Below are 25,349 nucleotides of genomic sequence, written 5' to 3'. Positions count from 1 at the left end.
TCTCTCAGGAAGGCCACAGCATGGGAGAGTAGATGGCTAAGCGGCTCTATACTTTTTAAACCTCTCACAGCTCATTACAATTTTCTCCTTTCAGACCTTAGATCTGGATTACCTTAGCAATTTAAAGCGTGGAGTAGAGAATTAGGGACCACTTTTTCTGATCAAGATTTTGACAGAAAAACAGGCATTGTGTTACCATGTTGGAAGTATATATTAAGCTTCTATTAAAATGGCATAGAACTCCTCTTAGACTAGCTAAAATGTTCCCGACAAGTTCGCCTCTGTGTTGGCTTGTGGAGAAGTGGGATCTGACCTGCATATCTGGTGGGCATGGCCAAAGCTTCACTATGGGAGGAAATTGAGGCACTACTTAGCTAACTTGACCTTACATCCACGTTGACCCCCATATGCCGTGTTACATGTCATGGAGAAGGATATACCAAATGCTTCAAAGAGACTGATTATTTAAATTTTAACAGCTACTTAACTGTGTATTGCCTGAGCTTGGGAAAAAAAAAACCTTCACTTCTTTCTTTTTTTCTTTTTGAAATAAGTGCAATGGTCGACTATATAGCCACAATGGTAAAAATCCTTTTTTAACTCAATCGATCAAATGTAAATGTATTGGTCTGTCTGGGATACCTGGTTACTTAAATGACCCACCCTTCCTCTACTAACAACCTTCTTTACACAAAAGTAGACATTCGCCTCCACCCCTTTTTTTTCTTCTTCTACCTTACCCCTCCCACCTGAGTTCATCATGATAATAATTCCACAGAAATAAGAGTACACCTGAGAATGACACACTTTGTATTTTAATGAGGTAATGTACAAAACTGCCATTATGGTAACAACAAAATGTATGAGTGATCATATGTTTGAATTCCTTTTTTTTTGCTATTAATGATTAAGACAAATATGTTTACAAAAGAACAAAATATATGTAACCATGTTGTAACCATCACCAAATTGATGATTTCATGCATTGTAATATTGTTTTATTTTTTAAAAATCAATAAAAAAAAACATTTAAACAAAGAAAATATGTGTAACTCGCTTTGCGTTTTGTGCTTTAGGCCTAACGTGGTGTTGAGTTAGCGCACATGAAGAATTGCTAACCTCATTGCGCGTTATTGAGATATTAAATATTAAAAAACATTCATAATTATTAAAAAATATTATACATATTGTAAAAATATATATTTATATATTCTGTGGATTATTTAGATTTTTTACAGTATGTATAATATGTGGGTGAAATTAGGGCCTTGTAGCTTTGGTGCAGCTTAGACATTGATAGAATTCCAGTCTTATTTGCTTTTAGCCAGGACACCTTTTTATAACATTGCTGTGTCCTTGAACATCAGTTGATTTCTAAAGCTATGGCCCCTCCTATTTTCTACAGTGGGGGCTTTTTCTAGGGCAAATAGAACGTTTGGATTAATACATATATATTATGCAAGTGAAAAGAATCTAATGTTGTTACAGTGTATGACAACACATTGTGATTAGTAAGTTTGGTTTAATGGATGGTTTAATGATTTGAGGTACTGTTTTTTTCTTTTAGGTTAAAAGACTGGAACGTGTTTTGTCTCTAGCTGAATACAAAATTTTCCTTTAGTATTTGCATAGGCATTTTCATTTAGTATCACAGGGCTTTGTATTGGTGCCCAGGGCTGCTGGTGAGGGAGGAATTTAATAAATATTTTGGCACAGTGCTCAGGTTTGGGCAAACAAGTGACAAGTCATATTAAGCTCCAGCATTACAAACCTACTTATAATGTTACTGTGTTCACACTCCTAAAGAAAGTTGTGGAAAGGTTATGACATTGAATCTGTCCTTTATTTTTTTGGAATTCTTTAACAGCCGGATTAAATATGGTATTTTTTTTTTTTTTTTTTTTTTACAGAAAAACAGCCAAGTCCTATGCAAACCACTGTATTGCAGCTGCTATGTAAAGAAATCTAGCAGCTACACTTTAGAACCCTTATCAAACTCACCTAAATGCGGCTTACAAAATAATAGCGTCACCTGATGACCAGCCACTTGGGAGTTTCTGACCTACATTACATAGAAGTGATAAGACATTATATCTAGCTATGAGCTTGTATTCTTCAATGAAACCTTTTCCATCACTGACCTAAACCTCCCATCACAATGAAACGTTAACCATCACAAACCCAGTCCCCCCATCACAATTAACCCTATCCATCACATACCCAGTCCTCCATCACAATTAAACCTTATCTATCACTGACCCAATCCCCCGATCACAATTAAAACTGAACCATCACTGGCCCAATCCCCAATCACAATTAAACTCTATACATTTTGAGCCTATCCCATCTTTGCAATTAAATCTTCTCCCTTACTGACTTTATATACAGTATATAAATAATAACTGGACATCACGTGCACCTTTATCCATTTTAGAAACCACATGTAAATTTGGTCTTTGATGCCACCATTACAATAGTTATATATTTTTTGTTATTATCTATATCTTAAAATGGTCCACCCATCTTTCTGTAATTTCACCAGAACTTCTATCACATAGTAAGATTAATGGAAGTATTTGCCTTCTTGACAAGGATATTTTTTCACCCACTACCATGCTTGGTTAGTGCAATGTGCTTTCTCCTATTTTCCTTGCAGTTTTATTTGTCTTATATTTTGGAGTTAATACTTTTTATAACCCTAAATTTACATTATTTTGGAGTTGTTTATCTCAACCATATAACACCTGTTACCACAAAATAACTATTTATTAAACTAATACTGGTAGAATAAGTCAATTCAAGGGAGTGACTATTTGGTAGCGGTTTGTTAGGATATAAGTTTACAACTTATTAAAAGAAGAAGAGAGAAAAACGAATTGAAAGCTAAATTGTATCAGGAGTTATTTCTAAGAAGTATTGTTTAGTAACATAACATTAATAATCTAAAGTGTGTATCGATATACATCTAAACTTTTAGTCCCAGTAATAAATAATAACCTGATAGAATAATACATATAGCAGAGGCACTTTAATTGAGATAAAAAATGTATTGTTAGTTTCCAAAATTTACCACAGAAACCGCATTTGGCCTAATTTTCTCTGATGTGGTAAAGTTTGGAAATTTTTATGTTACTACCAGTTGCTAAACCATTTTTTTGTTTTCTTAATGCACAGACTGGGCACCATTTTTCTATCGTTAGATAGAAAATATTTAGAGTATTTATTTGATAACTTTTATTTCTATTGCTTTTTAAATAGCGGTTTCCATTTTGCCTTGTTCTTAAGACAAGATGTATACTAAAAGGATCTTCTTATACTGATTTGTAACATTAACTGTATCTGCCTAGGAGACCCTTAAACAAGATTGTGTCTTTGTGACCTGCATGCTAAATCCAAACACGGTCATGACAGTGTGTTTCAAAGTGCTTGCATCTACATTATTGAATTCACGGTCATAAAGGTAAGTTCCAGTTTACGAGCTGAAAAATGTAGGGACAAGCACTTTGGACCTAGCTTACAGCTTTAAATGTGAGTATATAATGATAGAAAAATGGTGCATAGCCTGCCCAGCATGACAAAATGCAAGATGCATTCAAATGGTTTAGCAGTTATGCTGAAGGAAACAGATTACAATAGGTTCCCATAAAAGTTATTGCACAATTCCATTTTAAAACCCAGGTTTGAAGATGCCAGTATTGTTAGTGACAACATGATAGTGCAAGTGTGACTTTAAATCAAATATTAAACATTTTTTTAAACTATTTGTAGAGTTTAGGGTCCTGATGTGACTTTCCCTGCAGATCCCCCTAAACAGTACAGGAAATCACATATGTAAATTATGCCCTGTCTACTGTATACAGCCTCTACACTAGTGATGAATAAAGCTTTAATAATTCAATATCATATATGTTAATAGACCTCTACAGTGTCTCCTGTGGCCATTTCAGAATGTTTTAAAAATGTGGAAGATAAAAGACAATGTGCAAATAACCATAAGTGTGGTAAAGAGTCGAAAATGTGGTATGGTGATCCTGTCTAATGTTTCCTGTTTAAGTAGCCAGTAGATTGTGATTGAGACCTTCATTCTCTTATAATTTCTTTCCACTCCTAAATTGATAGTCTCTTAATTGTTTTAGGTCATAACCTGCTCTTCTGATAATCAACTATGATGTACTCTTCTCCCTCATGTCCCATTATTCTCATTTCCTTCATCTTGTAAACTGTTTATCTCAGTCTTTGTCCAGTCATTCTCCATCTGCCCACAATACACTTCTGCTCTTGACCTGATCCTTTGTTTCCCTCCGTCTACCCATAATAAACTCTACTCATTCTTGTGGGCTCATGCTCTACTAACCTCCTCCACTTCTATTTATAGTCAACTCCCACAAGGTATCATTCTACTTATGTCCAAAGATACAAGCAACACAGTCCAGCACACAGGCCAGTGCCCTCCACACAGGGATAACCACCTGTACCCCCAGGTAAATCACAGCAAATCCAGAAAAGGTGGCAGCAAACTGTGAACAAAGAAGGTTTATTCAGCACACAAGACAAGCAACGTTTCGGGAACACCTTCCCTTAGTAATGCAATAAAAACATATGATACAAAACTTTCCTTATATACCCTTACGCCACAAGGGGGCGGTAGAAGTGTATTTACAATATTAACTGTTTATGTTCCAGTTTTAAAACATTTATAATATCAGGGGGCTAAGGATGAATATAACTATACTGACACTAAAACATGCATAATATTTATTTAGCTTACTCAAATCATTGCAATATTTAAAGAGAATATATATAAAAAAAATCTCTTTATGAAAGAAATCCTTTTAAATAGAAAAATAAATATACAAGAACAAAACACCCATATACAGTAATATTGCTTATTTACAGAGAAATATTATTCATTGAATTATTACTCAAAAAAAGCTATTCATGCCTTATTACTCAACACAAGTTATTCATAACATCAAAATCAGGAGCAGGACCTTACAAGAATACAGAAAGGTCCCAATCTTTATTAAGGCCATCCGGCTCCAAAGTACCCAATTCATGTATCTAGAAACACTCCCTTTATTTTAATAAAAAGTCTTTGTTGCCTCCTCTCCTGGGCCTAGGTACAAAACCCACAATTATTATTGGTCCTAATAGTGCTTTTATGTTAGATTATACAATCCCTAACACACCTAGTAGTCTCTCCAACACAGCTCCGCCCACAAGGACACTTCACAAGATAGATAACATATAGGGTTTGACATGTGAAATAACCATTGATTTTATATTTCTTGCCAGAACTGGGATAGTAAAAAACTGACTCCTTAATTTAATTAATCTTCCTTGCTGCCATGTCCTGCTCGTTTCATCCAATTTCTCTTCACCTGTCTACTTGTATCCTATTCTTTCTATATTTGTCTGAAACTTACCTGCTTCTGTCTTCCATGTCCAGATGTCCATTTTTTCCTCCTGCTTCTTTGCAGCTGTGTTGATCAGATTTGACAATGCCATTTGATAGTAGACAAAACTAATTGGGTCTGACTTTACACTTGGAATTAGAATCTTCAGCACATGTTTTTAGTTAAAACTTACACATAATTTTCAGTGCTGCCTTCAAATTTTTTATAATACAAATTTATAGTAAAATATAACTATATTTAAGAGTGTGAGAAAAATGTAATTGTATATTTCATTAATCTTGTTTATAGCACTACATGATTTGTTAGTGCTTTTAAAATAAATATATGAAGGTCTGAGCATACATGTATTATAACACTACTTTTTCACCTGTCGAATGAGGATTTCTACTATACCCGTGAAACATTGAGTGTATCATAGGCTTTTATATGCGGCTCCTGTATTTCTCCCATTGCAGAATGAACTAGTGCAGTACGTGGTGTTCTGTGGACTCATTGTGCAATTTATTTTTCAGGTGCCTTTCTGATCCCATACACTTTGTTTCTAATCATTGCTGGAATGCCTCTGTTCTACATGGAACTAGCTCTTGGACAATACAACCGTGAAGGTGCAGCCACTGTTTGGAAGATATGTCCATGTTTCAAAGGTACAAATAAATTACTTTCTTGATTTGTTCCCTATTATATTATAGATGATGATTATAGATGATGATTATAGATGATTTAGTCAAGAAGGGTAAGGCTACATTTTTTTCCCTCATTTTCCTACCTCAATCAGTAGTATTCTTATTAATACAGAGGCAGCTTATATTGAGTGTGATTTGAGTTCAGAAAAAGTACAAGAATGGTGCTGGGGTCAGAGTCTGACAACATATATATTGGCCTCAGAGAACAGCAGCAACTACTACACACAGCAGAGTACACAAATAGAAGTGACCAGCAGGAACACAGGCTATGATGAATGGCTATATGTATAGAACGGCTATCTGTATGTATAGAAAGCAACCAGCCAGAATGCCAGCAGGAAGCACACATAGCAATGACAAGCAGGGTGTACAGATGATTGTAGTGACCCTATTAGATCATTAACCCTTACAGATCATACATCTACCCTTTCACTGAAACTTGTCATAGAGATTCACTGGCACAAAATATACTCTTTCCCTGAGCCCTTCTAAGATCATCATTTACATCAGTTACGGACAACCTCCTAACACATTATGGAAGCATTAAGGGTGGCATATAAATAAATAGCTATAAAACACACAAATAATTATATATTTCCTAAATGTGTCAAGAGGCATAACATTAGATTATAGGGTACCTTCTGTCTGCTGTTCTTCCCTCCAGAGGGCTCTTTTGAGTTCTGAATAACATGTTTTGCCACCACAGAAGCAAACATTTTAGTTTTGCTTTACCTTGTGGCCACAAAAACTGTGGCACATATTATTAGTTCGGCTCCTTCCCACTACTGCACTAGTGCAGAGGGTCGCATGTGACCCATAGGCTGCCAGTTGGCCATGCCTGATTTATATAATCCACATCAACCTTAAACCTTTTTATAGATTTTTGCCTTTTCCATGACATGCAGTGTCTGCCTGCTTCTTGTATAGAGAATAACACAGTACAGCCCCTCTACCTTGTTCCAGCAAAGCCTTGTAAAACATTATAATGTTAAAGATCATCTGAAAAATATTCATAGGTGTTTTCATTGAGGATTTATGCAGCTTTGTGTTTTCTTTTCCAGGTGTGGGTTACGCTGTGATATTGATTGCACTCTATGTGGGTTTCTATTACAATGTGATTATTGCATGGTCTCTATACTACCTTGTTTCATCATTCACCTCTGAACTTCCCTGGACTAAATGTGGGAATAAATGGAATAGCCTCAACTGCACCGATCCAAAGCTGCTCAATGCCTCTATGTTTAGCAATGGAACAAAGTACTCCAAATACAAGGCTACGCCAGCCGCTGAGTTTTATGAGTAAGTACATCACCTCTCCAATAAACATTAATGAACTTCTGTCCAAAAGCACAGTGAAGCTACGTATCTATGATAATACAGTTTTATATGATAAATTAGCTTGCTGCAATCCTTTATATTCAGAGTGTGCCTTTTATTTAGGTATTATTAGATATTTATGTTCTTTGTTCAGTGTTAATTAGATGTAGGAATATCAAAAAATATCAAAAAATATATGTCTGTTCAGGTCCCAGATCTAAGGCCGCGGATAGAAATCAACCAGATCGAATACGATTGGGTTGATTGACACCCCCTGCTAGCGGCCGATTGGCTGCTAACCTGCAGGGGGCAGCATTGCACCAGCAGTTCACAAGAACAGCTGATGGAATGATAACTGACGACTGCGCATGCTGTCGGCATTTATCGATGTGTAGCGGACATGATACGCTACATTGTATCATGTCCGCTCGCACTATGATAAGTCTACCCCATGGAATCTGGACAGAATGTATGGAATGTGCCAGCTTCAGAAAGAGTGGAGATGAGAAGGGAAAATCAGTGGCAGCCACATTGTGGTCCCTGGGCATTAGGTGGGGCACCACTAGAATAAACTAACAAATGTATATATATACAGTAGCATTGCATAATAAACAATAGCATAATAAAACTACAATACAGTTCATCTGTATTTTGAGCGGGAGAGGGCTGGTGGGAGCTCTAATTTGTTTTTAATACTTGCAGCACAAATCAGCCAATAGATGCTGATATATTTCTAAGAATAATGTTTAGCCATGAGGAGCAGTTATTATTAATTAGTGAACAGCTATATTGCGTAATTAAAAGAGTTATATAGTGTTTAAACTTAGGGGACAAGTATGGTGGTACAAACTAATACAGATCTGTGTTTCAAGCAATATAGTTACAGACTGGTAGAAAAATATAAAAATACAAAACCCGACTATTTCACTGTGCAACTGGCACTAATATTCAGAATCTGCATACCATTGCAATAGAATGTTACCTTAATATCTTAAGATGGTATCTAATAAGAGCTATGTTGCATACTATATAAAGTAATGGTATAGAGGCCTATCTATCAAGCCGTCAACTTTCTTTCATTCGACAGCACCAATACGCTCGCCTAACATCGCGGCCGCAGACCTGAATACGATCTCCATATTTATTTAAAAAGCGAAAAGCCCCGCACCAAGTACGGGGCAATGAGCAGCGGACTGTTTTTAACTAGCAGTCATTGATCTCGCTGCTATTCGGCTTTTTACCAACTTTATTTATACCCTGTCACTGAACACCGCCACTATACTAAAATGTTTAACCCCTATCCCGCCGCTCCCGGACCCCACTGCAACTAAATAAAAGTATTAACCCCTATCCCGCCACTCCCGGACCCCACCTCAACTAAATAAAAGTATTAACCCCTAAACCCCTGGCCTCCCACATCATTACCACTTACTAAACCTATTAACCCCTAAGCTGCCAGCCCCCTACATCGCCATAAACTAAATTAAGTTATTAACCCCTTAACCTAACAACCCGCTAACTTTACATTAAAGTTACAACATCCCTATCTTATAATAAATTTAAACTTACCTTTAGAATTAAATTAAACTATATTAAACTATTAATTAACCTACCATAACTATTATCCTACAATTAAATTCAACTATATTAAACTATTAATTAACCTACCCTAACTATTATACTAAAATTATTTTAAACTACCAATTAAATTAACTATATTACATATTTAAAAACCTAACCCTACTCAGATTATTTAAACCTACACTTAAAAATTACTAAATTACAAAAAAAGTAAACACTAAGTTACAAAAAATAAAAAACACTAAGTTACAAAAAATAAAAAACACTAAGTTACAAAAAATAAAAAAACACATTATCAAAAATAAAAAAGAATTACACCTAATCTAATAGCCCTATCAAAATAAAAAAGCCCCCCCAAAATAAAAAAAAACCCTAAAAAAAACAGAGATCTGAGCTCTCAGGGGCAAGATAAAATCCAGGAATCTTTATTGAACAAAGTATAAAAGCTGCACCCCTAGCCTACAATAAACTACCAATGGCCTTTTGTGGGGCATTGCCCCAAAGAAATCAGCTCTTTTACCTGTAAAAAAAAAAATACAAACACCCCCCCAACAGTAAAACCCACCACCCACACAACCAACCCCCCCAAATAAAAACCCTATCTTAAAAACATAAGCTCCCCATTGCCTTGGAAAGGGCATTTGTATGGGCATTGCCCTTAAAAGGGCATTTAGCTCTTTTACTGCCCAGACCTAACACACCCAAAAAAACCTTAAATAAACCTAACACTAACCCCCGACGAACCACTTACAGTTCTTGAAGTTCGGCTTGAAGGATCCAGCCAGCAAGAAGTCTTCATCCAGGCGGCCTCTTCCATCTTCATCCAGCCAGCGAAGTCTTCATCCATGCTGCCTCTTCTATCTTCATCCATCCGGCAAAGAGAGGGTCCATCCTGAAGACATCCGGCACGGAACGAGTCCATCCTGAAGAAATCTGACGACGAGCTCCTCTTCAATACGGTCTCCACTGTAAACTGGATCTTGAATGTAAATGACATCATCCAAGATGGCGTCCCTTGCATCCCTATTGGCTGAAAGGTTCCAATCAGCCAATAGGATTAGATCCGCTAAAATCCTATTGGCTGTTCCAATCAGCCAATAGGATTTGAGCAGCTCTCATCCTATTGGCTGTTCCAATCAGCCAATAGGACTAAGCCCTCATCCTATTGGCTGATTGGAACAGCCAATAGGATGAGAGCTGCTCAAATCCTATTGGCTGATTGGAACCTTTCAGCTAATAGGAATGCAAGGGACGCCATCTTGGACTGAGAATTGAGAATAAGACAATAATTTATTCGCAGTAAAGGTGGAACACATTTGCCAACATTTGGAAGCAGGAGGTTCAAATACCACTATCTCTTTTGACCATACTTTCACCTGATGGTCTAAGTTTTAATTAATAGCTGATCCATATGGATTGAATGTTATAATTCCTCAACACAGGTGCCTCAACATTTATTATTATCTTCTATGCAGACTTGAATCGGTTTTCTGCCAGCATTTTAGTTTTAACCTTACCCATTTTTAAAATATTCTCAATAAAGTTTTTTGTTTTAATTTACTTATGACGTACATGCACATACCTAATAGGTCAAATACGAGTGCTCACACAGCATTGCTTTTTCTGCTCAGTTTAACTGAATATAGGAAAACTATCAATAGATGCATAGCACCGTTCAACCACTAACATTACCTTACAAGGCCAATAATAAAATTGAACTTGAATGGTAATAGACCTTGGAAAGTTAATAACTAGTGCTATCAAAACTTTGTTTTCACAACCTTTAAGATTTACTATCATAATGTAGAATATGGTAGGCATTATAATCTAATACTAAAAGTTGCATCTTAAAAATGCTACACTATTTGAACAGGGCCATTTACTGCAAAGTGCTGTCCATGGTGTCACTACACAGATGGAACTTTCCATGCCTTGGCATTGCTTACTTCTTATTCTGGGCCAGATTACGAGTGGAGAGACCTTGACGAGGTACCTGGGCTTTTCCCATTTGGCCAGATGTGGTAACTAACTCTTCCATTGCTGTTTTTTATTATTTTTTTGTATTATTTTTTTGTAATTTTCCCTGTTTGGGCCTTGCACCCAGGCCTGACTGGGGTTAACTGCCTGTGACTCTGGTGACAGTGCAGCTTCCTGAGAGTGCTGTTTTGCACCCAGGGCTGTGCATGTTACAGGGTCATAGGATGTGTACCCGGTCCGGCCTGAGATTGCTGACCCCACCCGTGTTTTGTATATGTTTGGGGAGATTACATAAGCCTGTGCACCCTCCATTTTTTCACAGTTGTTTGAAAGTGAGCCTGCATTGTGTGGCTGTTTAGGGACCCAGGTTTTTGGAAGAGACCATGACGAGGTACCTGGGCTTTTCCCATTTGGCCAGATGCGGTAACTAACTCTTCCATTGCTGCTTTTTATCTTAGTTGAGAGCTTGTGAGTGAGTGCTGGATTTTCTCTGTGTGCTATATTAATGTATTATTTTTTTGTAATTTTCCCTGTTTGGGCCTTGCACCCAGGCCTGACTGGGATTAACTGCCTGTGACTCTGGTGACAGTGCAGCTTCCTGAGAGTGCTGTTTTGCACCCAGAGCTGTGCATGTTACAGGGTCATAGGATGTGTACCCGGTCCGGCCTGAGAGTGCTGACCCCACCCGTGTTTTGTATATATATAAAAATGCAAACAAAAGTTATAACGGCTCAAAGATATGAGGTCTCTTTTGTTAGAAAAGAAGGACTGCAAATGGCTTTAACATTGAAATACATACATATACATGTCTAAATATGTATATATGTGTGTACAGATATATGTATGTGTTTATGTAGTATACATATTTACCATTTAAATGTTCTTCAATTAAAGGATTTCTATATGTGTGTGTATAAACCTATACCTGGATATCTGGTCCTATAGATATATACGTATAGATATGTATTTTATATGGACAGTATCAGATATATATTTAATAATAAAAAGTACATTATTTTCTATGTGAAGGAAATGGTTGGGTAGTATGTTTAATAATTTTGTATTAAAGTTGTATATGTAATATTTTAGTGCACTTTTTACATGTGCCAGACTTTTTGTCTCAAAACTTATTAACACATATATGGGTACATTTTCAGGTAATCAAATTAGACAGCTAAAATGACTTTATTAACCCCCAGACAAAACTTTTCACCTTATTAGTGAGCACCCCAAAATGTTTTTGAATGTCACATTGGTTTTGTTCGTGCCCAAACACACTGATATTAGCTCCGCCATATTGACATAAGGAAGCAAAGTCATTAAACACTCATGCCATCTATACTGATAATGCCCCTGTTCAAAATCCTTAAAGATACCTACCACTATGGGTTTGGAGTTTAACAGGTTAATAACATCCGTGCCCCCTATTAGCATTACTACACAGGCCCTTCATTCTGTGATGTTCTTGATAAATTGCCATTTTGTTTGTTATTAATCGTGCACATTTGATTTTTTGGATTAACCCCTTAACGACCAAGGACGTGCAGGGTACGTCCTCTTAAAAAAGTCACTTAACGACCAAGGACGTACCCTGCACGTCCTCGGTTTGGAAAGCAGCTGGAAGCGATCCTGATCACTTCCAGCTGCTTTCCGGTTATTGCAGGATGCCTCGATATCGAGGCATCCTGCAATAACAATTTTTGCCCCTCCGGTGCAGAGAGAGCCACTCTGTGGCCCTCTCTGCACCGGACATCGATGGCCGCATTCGTTGGTGGGTGGGAGCGGAAGTGGGAGGTGGGTGGGCGGCCATCGATGGCTTCTTAGTAAGAGAGGGGGGCGGGATCGCCGGGGGCGCGCGGGGGCGCGCACGGGCGCGCGCGCGTGCACAGGGGGCGGCGGGAGGGTGCGTGCACGGGGAGGGAGCGGGTGGGAACCGCTTACACTACAGAAACTATTTTGCTGCTATTGTAAAAAATAATACTTAAAAAATCTAATGGAAATCATCTAAGGGATCTGGGAGGGGGGTGGGGGATTGATCTTGGGGGGGGGGGGAGCTACACTACAGAAAAAACTAAAATAAATTGTTAAAAAACATTTTTATATGCAAACTGGGTACTGGCAGACAGCTGCCAGTACCCAAGATGGCCCCCAATAAGGCAGTGGGGAGGGAGTAGAGAGCTGTTTGGGGGGGATCAGAGAGGTTGGGGGCTAAGGGGGGATCCTACACAGCAGCATATGTAAATATGCTTAAACAAAAAAAATACCTTTCATTTTAGTACTGGCAGACTTTCTGCCAGTACTTAAGATGGCGGGGACAATTGTGGGGTGGGGGAGGGAAGAGAGCTCTATGGGAGGGATCAGGGGGTCTGATGTGTCAGGTGGGAAGCTGATCTCTACACTAAAGCTAAAATTAACCCTGCAAACTCCCTACAAGCTACCTAATTAACCCCTTCACTGCTAGCCATAATACATGTGTGATGCGCAGCAGCACTTAGCGGCCTTCTAATTACCAAAAAGCAACGCCAAAGTCATATATGTCTGCTATTTCTGAACAAAGGGGATCCCAGAGAAGCATTAACAACCATTTGTGCCATAATTGCACAAGCTGTTTGTAAATAATTTCAGTGAGAAACCTAAAATTGTGAAAAATTTAGCGTTTTTTTTAATTTGATTGCATTTGGCGGTGAAATGGTGGCATGAAATATACCAAAATGGGCCTAGATCAATACTTGGGGTTGTCTACTACACTACACTGAAGCTAAAATTAACCCTAGAAGCTCCCTACATGCTCCCTTATTAACCCCTTCACTGCTGGGCATAATACACGTGTGGTGCGCAGTCGCATTTAGCAGCCTTCTAATTAGTAAAAAGCAAAACTAAAGCCATATATGTCTGCTATTTATGAACAAAGGGGATCCCAGAGAAGCATTTACAACCATTTATGCTATAATTGCATAAGTTGTTTGTAAATAATTTCAGTGAGAAACCTAAAGTTTGTGAAAAAAATTGTGAAAAAGGGAAAAAACATTTTATTTGATCGCATTTGGCGGTGAAATGGTGGCATGAAATATACCAAAATGGGCCTAGATCAATACTTTGGGATGTCTTCTAAAAAAAAATATATACATGTCAATGGATATTTAGGGATTCCTGAAAGATATCAGTGTCCCAATGTAACTATCACTAATTTTGAAAAAAAGTGGTTTGGAAATAGCAAAGTGCTACTTGTATTTATGGCCCTATAACTTGCAAAAAAAGCAAAGAACATGTAAACATTGGGTATTTCTAAACTCACGACAAAATTTAGAAACTATTTAGCATATGTTTTTTTGGGTGGTTGTAGATGTGTAACAGATTTTGGGGGTCAAAGTTAGAAAAAGTGTGTTTTTTTCCATTTTTTCCTCATATTTTATATATTTTTTTATAGTAAATTATAAGATATGATGAAAATAATGGTATATTTTGAAAGTCCATTTAATGGCGAGAAAAACGGTATATAATATGTGTGGGTACAGTAAATGAGTAAGGGGAAAATTACAGCTAAACACAAACACCACAGAAATGTAAAAATAGCCTTGGTCCCAAACGGACAGAAAATGGAAAAGTGCTGTGGTCATTAAGGGGTTAATGATGAAAACAATTATTTTGTGTTGTTTTTGGGAGATAATTATTCCAAGCTCCATGGGATTTAATTGCAGAAGCATTTTATGATTGTGATCACTGGAAAAACAATCTGACAAACCATTCAAGGTTCAAAAACCATCATCTGGGGGGGCGGAGCAAGCAGGGCATCTGAATGGTCGCATATAGAGAGAGCTCTGCTCCTACCGCATAAATAACTCTATAATGGGCCATCCACTTACTACAAAAACCTCTGAAAATAGCGACTAAGGTCCTTGAAAACCACAAAATGAGACTTGAGGAGGTTGAACTGAGCTGAATGGACACTGGGATAAGCTTCTATACTACCCGCGAATTCTACTATTTCCCTGAAGAGCGGCCATTTTAAAACTCGCATGGAGTCTCCACGAGTATAGCAGAACTTCTAGCCTTAACCCGATCTGGTATTTACCAGCTATCTAGTTGAAGCTCCCTGAGTCCTATCGGTGTGCCAGACCCCGAGTAGGTGAGTGCTGCGTCACACTTTCTGTGACACTTTGTGTGAGCCCTGCTAGCGCAGCAACAACCCTCTGTGGACGGAAATGGATGCGGAGGCACAGATCATTGATGCCTTAAATGGCCTAATACATAGATTAGATGCGCACTATAATAGTCTATCGTGGGAAATCAAGTTGGCTATCTCCCCTTTACGGGGATCTCCAGAAGAACTCCCGGAAACAGCTGATGACAATATATCAGCTATCGGAGGCTCTGGGCAACGGTGTGTGGGATCTGTGAATAAGAGAGACACGAGTGCTGATAGCTGCAAAGAAGACACCACCCACCACATCATGTCGGTGGTTACAGATCTTTGGCGGACCCAGAGGGAAACTCTCAGAGGACATACACATCACGAGCTTGGTCATCCCTATGCTATCTGCCCTCTGATGCAGAGACTATCTAAGACCCCTGACTACAGCCGCATACTCATTCACCGGATGAACAGCACTACACGTCTCTCCCAGACCAGGGTCCGGGACACGACTTCACAACAACCACCGGACTTGAACTATACAAAGATAGGTGTAGGCTAGAGTAATAACAATACAAGTACTTGAGGAGAAAGATTTATATTGGGCTTTTTTTGTGATGTACTGCCTGTCTGGTTGCGACTGATCTCCTAACCTTGTACCGACTTCATCTATCGCAGTTTTGTTCTGGTATACTATTTTCTGAGTTTTTTGTTATAGTTCCATTTTTCTTACTTTTTTTTTTTATTTTTATTATACTATGAGACATAAAGTGTATTGAGTTACAGGTTCAGAGTCATATACACTGTAGTTGGTGTATGTATCTGCCCACTAGTTTCTCACTGTTTCTGTATTATATTTATCTCACATGATGTCTGAACCTGTCGTGGTATTTACTGATGTTAGCCACATGTGCCAAACACATACGTATGACAAATGATACCACCTCTTGTTGTTTAAGAACCAGGTTCTCATATATTGCTATTATATCCTAATATACACTTATGGACCCCTAGTTAGGAATTACTCCACACATATACTATTATATGGCAAGCCATAACCAATATACCCACTTATTTAAATAATATAGTGAGTCACTATATACTCACATAAAACACTGGGTTTTAAGCTGGTCACTAAGGACTACTACTTGTTTATATGCCTTTCCTCCCTATGTCACGCTCTTAGTTACTTAGGAATAGAGGGCCAGCTGAGACTCACTTCAAGGTTCTGTATTGGTTTACACACTTTTGTTATGTTGGGATGATGTATTGCTACACTATCTGTTTTAGCCTTAAGGAGAAGATTTGCTGAACCCTACCCATACTGGTCACCTCAGATTGTTATATTAAGAGATCAAAACGGAAATCTCAGTTGTAAAGCAGTATTAGTTACAACCCTCATTATTTATTAGCGAAAGTCTCTAATCATGTCAATAACTATACTTTATTGACGCTATGATATCTAAACTAACTAACATTGAGAAACCGTCTGCTACTCTATAGACAGTGACTTTCTTTGGCACCCCTCTCATGTTTATCATATAAGCTTTCTCAGTAATTGTCTCATAGTTCTAAGGCAATCAGATTCATTTCAATACCCATATTCTGACCTACATGGACTGAGATGTTGAAACATCCCCCCTATACTGAAGAGCAGATTTGTAATGCCTCTTGTTTGGAGTTTATGATACTTATAAGAACTTAGTTATGTTTATTTCATTAAGACATCTATGGCTACATCAAATAACACTTAAACCACCTTATCTAACACCAAATATTAGTTATACGCCCAAATGGACTGGAGGCCTAAAGGATTGGCTAGATAATCTATCTAACTCCGCCCCCTCCCTCACCCCCCCTCCCTTTCCCTCCCTCGCCCCCCCCCCCCTCCCTTATTCCTCACCTTCCCTCCCCTCTTTACTTTCTTAATTAGAGCGGCTCTTGCCCGCTGTATTTCTTTCCTCTCTTTCCACCAACAAACTCATAAGGCTAACTCCCTGTAGTGCTTTTACCTACTCTAAATAACAAAACTATAGTATGGTTTATATTGAGACTCGGGGACCACCTTCTCTTCTAATTTAAAAAAAATGAGGTCTCATGATGATATGTCCGGACACAGATACTTACCATACATTGGTCCATTATGCCACTGACCCTAAGTATCACATAGGATACGATAAAAACTCTAAGTATTATATTATAACCATTATTGGGTACTATTGTCTTATTATATAAACTGTTATGTGATATAATTGAAGTGGAAGTTCTCTATAGAATGTATAGTTTTAGAGATGCCAGAGTTTTTGACATAGCAACTCTAATAATAATGTATAAGCTTTGGTGTTTGGACTAACATTCTGCATTATCCATGTGAAATGTATAATCACGCTTACCGATTTTAATTTGTGTCATGGACGTACTTCTTGTCATCATTTGTGATGTTGTTAATATTTGTTACCTCAATAAAAAATATATTTAAAAAAAAAAAAAAAAAAACATCATCTGCTAAAAACAAGTGCAAAATTATGATCAACACCATAGTTTTCTATGTTCATGCTCCAATAAATTAGAGTATGTCATTTTTGCTTTAGAATGTCCCTTTAATGCTGTCTCTAAAAGCTGTATGCATATGTGTGTATGTTTGCCAATTTCTGTTTGCGTGTGTGTCAGGGTGTGCATGTGTGTCATTTTGGTCATGTGTGCATCAGTATGTTTGTGTGTGTATCATTGTGCACATGTGTGTATTAGTATGTGCATCGGTGTCATTGTGTGCATTTGTGTGTCAGTATGTCTGTGTGTGTGTCATTGTGTGCATGCGTGTATTAGTATGTGTATGTGTGTCATTGTGTGCATGCGTGTATTAGTATTTGCATGTGTGTGTCAGTATGTCAGGGGCGTAACTAACAGTGGTGCAAAGGTCGCCATTGCGACCGGGCCCAGCAGGTCTCTCACACAAGGGGGGGCCCAAAGCAGATGGTTGTTTTTTCAATTTATTTATTTTTATTATTTTTTTATTTTTTCTCCCCAACCTTCACATATTATTTATATTTATTTCATTAATTATTTTTGTAATTTGCAGCCAGGGCAGCAGCGCGAGACGGCATGGCAGATCATTTTGCACTTTTGTTGTAGTCTCTGGCTGCTCTCTCTGCCGCTGGCTGCCCCGGAAGTTTGGAAGTGTAACTTTCCCTCCGCTCCTCCTCCCTCCTGACTCACTGACTGGCTGCACCGCGCAGTGCGCACGTGTATCCCGACTAGTCTGCACGTGCAGTGCTGTGCAGCCTGAGCGAGACAGGAGTCAGTGTGTGATGACGCGTGCGGCGTGAGTGGTCAGGGACCCCTGGGTGGAAGTCAACCTCGTCTGTCAGTGTCTGCTGTGCTGTAGTCTGTTCTGGCGGTACCGCGGTGGTCTGACTATCATCATTCAATCAGCCAGGTAAGGTATTATTCTATAACTAACTACTATTGCCAATTGTTAAGCTCAGAGTGAGTCAGACTAGTCAGACTGGGGGGGGGGGGCGCGGATGCATGGTTAGGCTGAGGAGCCAGGAGGGCTCTCATGGTGAGGCTGAGGGGGGGCTCGGGCTGCCTGGGGCACGGTCAGGTCAGTGAGCAGAGTAGTGAGTGAGAGTCAGATTTAGGGGGGCCCGCCACGGACAGTACTTAGCGGGGCGGGGGGGGGGGCTCGGGCTGCCTGGGGCACGGTCAGGTCAGTGAGCAGCAGAGTGTAGTGACTCAGATTTAGGGGGGCCCAGCCACGGACGGTACTTAGCGGGGGGCGGGGGGGGGGGGGGGGCTCGGGTTGCCTGGGGCATGCCGGCCAGGTCACGCCACGGTGAGCAGAGTCAGTCAGATTTAGGGGGGGCCAGCCACGGATGGTGTGCTTAGCGCCTACGCCTAATATACTACAAAAGCTGTATAATATATCATTAATCACTTGGCTTGGCTGCTACAAATAAAGAGAATAATATCATGTATGTAACCTAGTACTACTATAATATAAATCTCGGTGAGGAAATGATTTGAACCAGTCTGGTGTATTATCTTATTCATTCAAATGCATCAGGAAGCTGTTAGTTTGTGGTTTGTCCCATTTAGCTTTCATCGTGTACCATACAACACTAGCTGTCACCATGCACATTCACTGAATGCCATTGCCCTGTGTGCCATGATGCTACAACCAGTGATCTGCAGGTATGCCCCTGTATGTCATGCTGCAACTGCAATAGTCACTGTGCTATAACCAATGCTCTCCATATGTACCCTGTGTGATATACTACAACCAGTGCCCATCACAGTCTGTGTGTCCCCTTTACCATCCTGTCCCTACCAATGTTACAACCAATGGTCTCTATGAGGTAATTGTGTACCCTTTGTGCCATGCTGCAACCTGTGGTCACCACCATGTGGTCACTGTGTACATACCCAGTGGTGTTACTGGTAGCTACCACTGTGTACATACCCAGTGGTGTTACTGGTAGCTACCACTGGTAAGTTGTAGCTACCAGTAACACCACTGGGTATGTACACAGTGACCACATGGTGGTGACCACAGGTTGCAGCATGGCACAAAGGGTACACAATTGCCTCATAGAGACCATTGGTTGTAACATTGGTAAGGACAGGATGGTAAAGGGGACACACAGACTGTGATGGGCACTGGTTGTAGTATATCACACAGGGTACATATGGAGAGCATTGGTTATAGCACAGTGACTATTGCAGTTGCAGCATGACATACAGGGGCATACCTGCAGATCACTGGTTGTAGCATCATGGCACACAGGGCAATGGCATTCAGTGAATGTGCATGGTGACAGCTAGTGTTGTATGGTACACGATGAAAGCTAAATGCAGTGTTGCATTTAGTTGTCAGAATGTGGCCGCTGTGCATAGTGATGAATTGGTCAATATGTGGTCACTGTATAATGCTGCAGTGGCCTTCATGTCCCCACTGTATATAGTGATGCAGTGGTCAGTATGTGGTCACTGTGTATAATGATGAAATGGTCAGTATGTGGTCACTGTGTATAATGATGAAATGGTCAGTATGTGGTCACTGTAAAGGTATGCAATGGTCAGCTTGCGACCACTGTACAGTATAGTGTTGCAGCAAGTGCTCAGTACCCTGTGTGTAAAGTGCTGCAGCCAATGGTCAGCATGTGGTCACTGTGCAGTACTAAAGCCAATAATCAGTACGTAATAACTGTGTTGTGTGTACAGTGCTGTACCATTGGTCAGTAACTGCAATGATCAAAGTTTCAAACAACTGTTTATTGTATAGTTTTGTAAATGTGTCATGTGATTTGAAATAAATTTAATCATGGTGTTTTGGTATTCTGTAAGTGTTATATCATAGATGATAGCACAATACATTTTTGTGATTTAAAACAATATATCCTGTGACACTGGGCTGGCACTAATAATCTCAGACAATAAGCACTGTGATATTACTGTGACACTGGCATCAATTAGCTCAGACAATAAGCACTGTGATATTACTGTGACACTGGCACCAATTATCTCAGACAATAAGCACTGTGATATTACTGTGAGTCACAGTAATATCACAGTGCTTATTGTCTGTGAGCTAATTGGTGCCAGTGTCACAGTAATATCACAGTGCTTATTGTCTGAGCTAATTGATGCCAGTGTCACAGTAATATCACAGTGCTTATTGTCTGTCTGAGATCATTTGTGCAGTGTTATAGTAATATCACAGTGCTTATTGTCTGAGCTAATTGGTGCCAGTGTCACAGTAATATCACAGTGCTTATTGTCTGTCTAAGATCATTTGTGCCAGTGTCACAGTAATATCACAGTGCTTACTGTCTGAGCTAATTGATGCCAGTGTCACAGTAATATCACAGTGCTTATTGTCTGTCTAAGATAATTTGTGCCAGTGTCACAGTAATATCACAGTGCTTATTGTCTGAGCTAATTGATGCCAGTGTCACAGTAATATCACAGTGCTTATTGTCTGTCTGAGATCATTTGTGCAGTGTTATAGTAATATCACAGTGCTTATTGTCTGAGCTAATTGGTGCCAGTGTCACAGTAATATCACAGTGCTTATTGTCTGTCTAAGATAATTTGTGCCAGTGTCACAGTAATATCACAGTGCTTACTGTCTGAGCTAATTGGTGCCAGTGTCACAGTAATATCACAGTGCTTATTGTCTGTCTAAGATAATTTGTGCCAGTGTCACAGTAATATCACAGTGCTTACTGTCTGAGATAATTGGTGCCAGTGTGACAGTAATATCACTTTGCATATTGTCTGAGCTAATTGGTGCCAGTGTTACAGACTGTGTCACTGACTCACTATATACAGTACTGGTGGGTTAAACTGTGAACTGTGTCACTATATTTAGTAATAGAGGGTCAGACCATCTCACAGACTGTGGGCACAGGGTACCTCCTTTTGCAGACATGTAATCTGATTCACATTTTTTTTTTAGTGTTAAATGTTAAAAAAATATATAGATGTATCAAATTCTCTCTTTTTTTTGGGGTGGGGTGGGGGGGCCCTTCTTAAATTCTTGCACCTGGGCCCTGTGGTTTCTAGTTACGCCTCTGCAGTATGTCTATGTGTGTCATTGTGTGCATGCATATATTAGTATGTGAATGTGTGTGTCAGTATGTCTGTGTGTGTGTGTCATTGTGTGCATGTGTGTGTTAGTATGTGCATGGGTTTCATTGTGTGCATTTGTGTTTCAGTATGTCTCTGTGTGTGTCATTGTGTGCATGCGTGTATTAGTATGTGCATGTGTGTGTCAGTATGTCTGTGTGTGTGTCATTGTGTGCATTTGTGTATTAGTATGTGCATGTGTGTCATTGTGTGCATGTGTGTATTAGTATGTGCATGGGTGTCATTGTGTGCATGTGTGTCAGTATGTCTGTGTGTGTGTCATTGTGTGCATGCGTGTATAAGTATGTGCATGTGTGTGTCAGTATGTCTGTGTGTGTGCCTGTGTGTATTTGTGTAATAGTATGTGCATGCATGTCATTGTGTGCATGTGTGTATTAGTATGTGCATGGGTGTCATTGTGTGCATGTGTGTGTCAGTATGTCTGTGTGTGTGTGTGTGTCATTGTGTGCATGCGTGTATTAGTATGCGCATGTGTGTGTCAGTAGGTCTGTGTGTGTGCCTGTGTGTATTAGTATGTGCATGCGTGTCATTGTGTGCATGTGTGTATTAGTATGTGCATGTGTGTCATTGTGTGCATGTGTGTATTAGTATGTGCATGTGTGTCATTGTATGCATGTGTGTATTAGTATGTGTGTGTGTCATTATGTGCATTAGTATGTGAATGTGTTTTATTGAGTGCATGTGTGTATTAGTATGTGCATGTGTGTCATTGTGTGCATGTGTGTATAAGTATGTGCATGTATGTCATTGTGTGCATGTGTATGTCAGTATATTTGCATGTGTGGATTAGTATGTGCATGTGTGTCTGTATGTGCTTTTTTGTCAGTATGTGTGTGCGTGTGTCAGTATGTGCATGTGTGTCTGTATGTGCTTTTATGTCAGTATGTGCATGTGTATGTCATTATGTGCATGTGTGTCTGTATGTGCTTTTTTGTCAGTATGTGTGTGCGTGTGTCAGTATGTGCATGTGTGTGTTAGTATGTGCTTTTATGTCAGTATGTGCGTCTGTATTATTTTCTTACACTCATACATTATAGAGTACAAATATAATTTATTGACGTACTTTTGCTTTTGTACATCTATTCCTTTAGAGTAAATTGGATGTTGCAGGAACCAGCAACTCATTCAGATATAGAATATTCATAAATATTTAGATTTAAGAACTTTGAATATAAAAAAGGGCATTTCCAGAGAGTAGATTATCACAATCAAGTCAGGAAGCAACATCAAGATATAAACAGTCATTCATCTTTTACTTTCATGTTTGCCGAAGCAAACTCCAGTATGTGAATAGATCATTTACTCTGATGTCATCAGAGATGAGACAGTTACACACAATAGTAGATCAAGGAATAACAACACGTATATAAACACATACAGTATGTCTCTACCCAGTATGTGAACACTTTTTGTAAATGTATTAAAAATAATAGTAATTTAGTATCTTTACATCAGTCTTCATTTATGTAAAAATGAGAAAATACAGTCAGAAAAAAAATTAAAGCATATAAAGAACTGTATCCAAATCCTATATTATAAAAGACAAGAGTTTGTCTGAAGCCGTCATGCGCAGTTCAGACAAACTCTTGCAGCTGATCGCACGCGCACCCACCCGACAGCAGCGCGAGAACCGGGCAGCACAGCTGATCGCGCGCGCAGGGGAGAACCGGGCAGCACAGCTGATCGCGCGCGCAGGGGAGAACCGGGCAGCACAGCTGATCGCGCACGCAGGGGAGAACGAGAGAGAGAGAGAGAGAGAGAGAGAGAGAGAGAGAGAGAGAGAGAGAATTAAATATAACACAACACGGCCCGTGTGAACGGGCTTTAGGACTAGTTTGTCTATAATCCGTAACAGTGATTCTTCTGTCCACACACCCAATCCAGTTGCAAGGATTTGCGCTTCTTACTGCAGGACATTCATCAGTGGTTGTTTCATTTAGAGACAAATTTGCAGAGATAAACATTTCTTCAGATTGTAAATGATGTTTTAGTTTCAGGTGTGATAGCAATTCATTTAGTGGGAAAAGTGTACAGATCAGTCTTTTGTCATTATAATCATTTTAGGGCAGACGAATGCTGCACTTCCAGGGCCATTATAGTGAAAAAAATGTCAAGCTTTAGTTTGCTAGAGCAAGTCGTTTTTCACCATCAACCATGCAACTCTATGTGTTTGACCTCTGAAAAAGTGTTAACTGCGCTAGAAGTAAGCTTTTTGCGTGCACCAGGATGCACTCTTATTATGAGTTGAATGTAAATTGTTTTTGCTCATGCGCAAAAAGACGAACTTAGAATATTGAGTGTGTGATTACTTATTCCCCCATAGAATTCAATGGAAAAAAAAAAACTAAAAACCTACTTGCGTGCAAACCCGATCAAATATCCTCATGTACGCTAACCCGACATGAAAATATAAATATTACATTCCAATGCATATGTTCTATTTATTCTTAAATAAATACTTCTACATGTATATGATGATATTTGGGTATATTATATACCTATACAAAAATATATATACAGGATTATATACATATATATATATATATATATATATATATATATATATATATATATATATATAATCTATTTTAAAATACAAAAAACATATTCTGCTACGTGCAGAAGACTGGAATGCGAAATATTTACAGTAAATACACAGAATAACACTATATAGAATGTACTTATGTATATGTCTATTTATGTGTACGTATGTATTTATAACATCATAGAATAAAGGTTGCTGTGCTTCAAACCCAGAGAGTGGGAAGATTGGATTTCTTATTTATAATAGTTTCTGCACTCTGGTAATCAAAATTTTTGGCAAGTGGGAGTGCACTATCTACTATAAATATATATATATATATATATATAGGCCGATTTATTAAAGTGCGGACGGACATGATACGATGTAGCATATCATTTCCGCCGCACATCGATAAATGCTGACAGCATACGCTGTCTGCATTTATCATTGCACAAGCAGTTCTTCTGAACTGCTTGTACAATGCCGCCCCCTGCAGATTCAGCTAGCAGGAGATGTCAATCAGCCGATCGTATAGGATCGGCCGGATTGAAGACTGCAGCATCAGAGACAGCTGACAAGTTATGGAGCAGTGGGCTTTAGACCGCTGCTTCATAACTACTGTTTCCCACAAGCCTGAAGGCTTGTGCGGAAACAGGGGCATCAAGCTCCATTTCTGTGTGTGTGTGTGTAAATATCTACATATCTATATTTATCTATCGATCTATATATATATTTTTTGGCATAAGAATAGATTCCAACATTTCCAGAGATCTTTTAGTCAGCATGGACACACAAAAAATGTTTTAGCAGAGGAACTTTCTTTAAAGAAATAAAGAATAAAATAAAAGCCCTCTAAAGTCTTGCTGCGCCTTCAGCGGCCGGGATGGCTCAGTCTAGATCTTATCTCCAATTTCAGTGAGGAATCCCTATAATGTAGTTATTTCTCCTTACCCTAGAATACATTTCTATATATTGATTCCTATCATAGCTCTTATAGTCCTTCTTTGTGACATCTAGGATTCCAGATGAGACTTGTCTTTCACCAGACGGGTATGTTCAGAACCATT

The 25,349-nt window shown here is 38.9% G+C and overlaps 1 protein-coding gene across 1 annotated transcript in view; it reads left to right on the top strand.

Annotated features, from left to right (window-relative positions):
- The window catches only part of SLC6A2 (solute carrier family 6 member 2), a 249,464-nt gene that overhangs the window by 64,506 nt on the left and 159,609 nt on the right, over positions 1-25,349 (top strand). The window contains exons 3-4 of the mRNA XM_053699566.1: positions 5,930-6,061; positions 7,162-7,399. Coding sequence (XP_053555541.1) covers positions 5,930-6,061; positions 7,162-7,399 — 370 coding nt within the window. The remainder of the gene's footprint in view (positions 1-5,929; positions 6,062-7,161; positions 7,400-25,349) is intronic.

Source organism: Bombina bombina, chromosome 1 (assembly GCF_027579735.1).
Source record: "Bombina bombina isolate aBomBom1 chromosome 1, aBomBom1.pri, whole genome shotgun sequence".
NCBI classification, from domain to species: Eukaryota; Metazoa; Chordata; class Amphibia; order Anura; family Bombinatoridae; genus Bombina; species Bombina bombina.
This window is presented reverse-complemented; position numbering and strand designations above follow the sequence as displayed.